This window comes from Priapulus caudatus, unplaced genomic scaffold, assembly GCF_000485595.1.
Source record: "Priapulus caudatus unplaced genomic scaffold, Priapulus_caudatus-5.0.1 Scaffold361, whole genome shotgun sequence".
NCBI lineage: Eukaryota > Metazoa > Priapulida > Priapulimorpha > Priapulimorphida > Priapulidae > Priapulus > Priapulus caudatus.
Genome location: NW_014577422.1, coordinates 106627 through 109205, shown reverse-complemented (window position 1 = coordinate 109205; position 2579 = coordinate 106627). Strand labels below are relative to the sequence as shown.

The 2579-nt window shown below is 49.6% G+C and overlaps 1 protein-coding gene across 1 annotated transcript in view; it reads right to left on the bottom strand.

Annotated features, from left to right (window-relative positions):
• Positions 1 to 193: 193 nt before the first annotated feature.
• The window catches only part of LOC106809524 (hormone-sensitive lipase-like), a 41388-nt gene continuing 39002 nt past the window's right edge, over positions 194 to 2579 (bottom strand). Inside the window, exon 10 of the mRNA XM_014812620.1 lies at positions 194 to 403. Coding sequence (XP_014668106.1) covers positions 194 to 403 — 210 coding nt within the window. The remainder of the gene's footprint in view (positions 404 to 2579) is intronic.

Below are 2579 nucleotides of genomic sequence, written 5' to 3'. Positions count from 1 at the left end.
TCGTCCCATCCTTCCTACCACCCCTCCTCTCTCGTCCCATCCTTCCTACCACCCCTCCTCTCTCGTCCCAGCCTTCCTACCACACCTCCTCTCTCGTCCCATCCTTCCTACCATCCCTCCTCTCTCCTCCCATCCTTCCTACCATCCTTCCTCTTTCCTACCACCCCTCCTCCCTCCTCCCATCGCTCCTCTCCTACGGTCCCTCCTGCTGCAGTCCCAGCAGCTCTCCCAGCCGCGCGGCGCACATCTCGGACGCCTGCTTTGCGTCGCTGCTGACGACTGTGAAGTTGAGGAAGCCATGGGGCAGCTGCTCGAACATGTGCAGACGCACGTCGCGGCGCAGCGCGCGCAGACGCTTCGCAAACATCACCGAGTCGTCCAGCAGCGGGTCCAGATGACACGCCTGCAACATGTGCAACACACACTTACATGTACACACACGTGTATATATATATAGTAATGACACATGCATACATAGATACGTACACACGTGGTATTTACTTACAGTAATGATACATACGTACGTACGTACACATGCACGTGCCCATACCTGCCTGCCTGCCTACCTGCCACGTGCCCACCTACGTTCCTACCCACCTACCTAACTACGCATGCACGCATACACACACACACACGCTCGCACGCACGCACGCACGCACACACAGACACACGCACACACACACACACACACGCACGCACACACACACACACGTGACCTACCATGATGGTGCTGGGCGACGGCGATCTGCAAACAGCGGCGACATGTACAGGTTGCTGTCTATCACACGACCTACCACACACATGCACGCACGCACGCACGCACGCACGCACGCACTTTTTGTTACCATGTAAAATTTTGATTTCCTTCAAGTCCTGTCAATGAATCAGAAGAAAAAGAAAACAAATAAAGAATATAGCCAAATTCCATCAAATTGTTTTCTGTATTTTTTAGCGCAAAATTTCGAAGGGCACTTCGAAGTGCACCCAATACGGCAAATACGGTCTGAATCCGCCCCTGCCATTTAACAAAATCTGCCAGAGCGGGATAGCCACACCTCATATGGATAGTGTTGCTAGGTCGGTCAATCTCACCCAGTTTATACACGTTTTTCACACGTGCAGTGGCATTAAAATGGCTTGATTATTTCATTGTTTCATTGTCCAGCACTTCATTACTTAGCATTGCTTTTTAGAATATATCCGATGGCAACACCGACTGAATAGAGCTGCCTGTCAATCATGACAGGCGGATACGTTGGTTATGGACCACGGCCACTGATCTCCTGTATAAGCTGTATATTTCGTGGTGGTTTAATTTTTGCGAATTTCGCGACCGCGTCCCCGACCGCGAAATAACCACTCGCGAAATTGTCCGTCGTCTGAATTCGCGAAAATATTTATACGCGGAAAATACGGCTTATACAGTAACTAGATAGCGCTTAGCGTATCCACGGTCGGTATCCACGCCACCGCGCCACTGCCGCCATCTTGCCACCACTCCCAAAAGCTGATATCTGCCGGTGTGCGCCCCACAACATTTCAATTGGATAATGATAAAATGCAGCTTATATTATTATTTTTATTCGCATGAAAACAAACTTTGATAAATCATAAACACACGACAGAATTTATATATTTTTATAAATAGATAGATATATATAGCGAGAGAAAGAGAGTCAGAAGATATGATCACGTCATGGGTCACGTGAAAATTCGGCTCAGCCTATTGGCCTGCATTAGTTCGAGGAGTGATGTCATGGCGTCTGGTGACTTCACCTATTGGCCACTGAGAGCTATCCAGCTCCTACACAGAGATCAGTGACCACGGCACATATTAACTTCTAAACGCGTTCATAATCTCTTCGTGTAACTATTGTGCACTGAGCATTGGCCTGAGACGTGAGCTCCCAGCTGTCGAACAAACGCGATATATCATGGGCGAATCTCGCACCCCGCACAACCTCGCTCACACCAAAACATCTACCATCACACCTCCACATTCTAACGACAAAGGGACGCAAGGACGCGTCTACTGGTCGCACGTGTTGAAAAGTAGCCTTAGCCGAATTTACCTCCATTCTCATACCATGCTTCCTTCCTACCATCCCTCCTCTCTCCTACCATACCACATCTATGCTACCGTCCCTCCTCTCTCCTACCATCCTTCCTACGATCCCACCTCTCTCCTCTCTCCTCCCATCCTTCCTACCATCCCTCCTCTCTCCTACCATACCACATCTCTGCTACCATCCCTCCTCTCTCCTACCATCCTTCCTCTGTCCTACCACCCCTCCTCTCTCCTACGGTTCAACGCAACTTGTAAGTTTTGAACGCAACTCACACGCAACTAGCACGCAGGTCCAACGCAACTTGTAAGTTTTGAACGCAACTCACACGCAACTCGCACGCACTCGTACGCAGGTGATCGCAGATATTGGGGGATCATAAGTTCAGTTCGCACTCACACGCAACCCATACGCAACCCACACGCAACCCACAGCAACTCACACGCAACCCATAGGTTGAATAGGCTAGAAATTGACAAAATTGTTGATTTGGGTTGCGTTTGGTGCGTATAA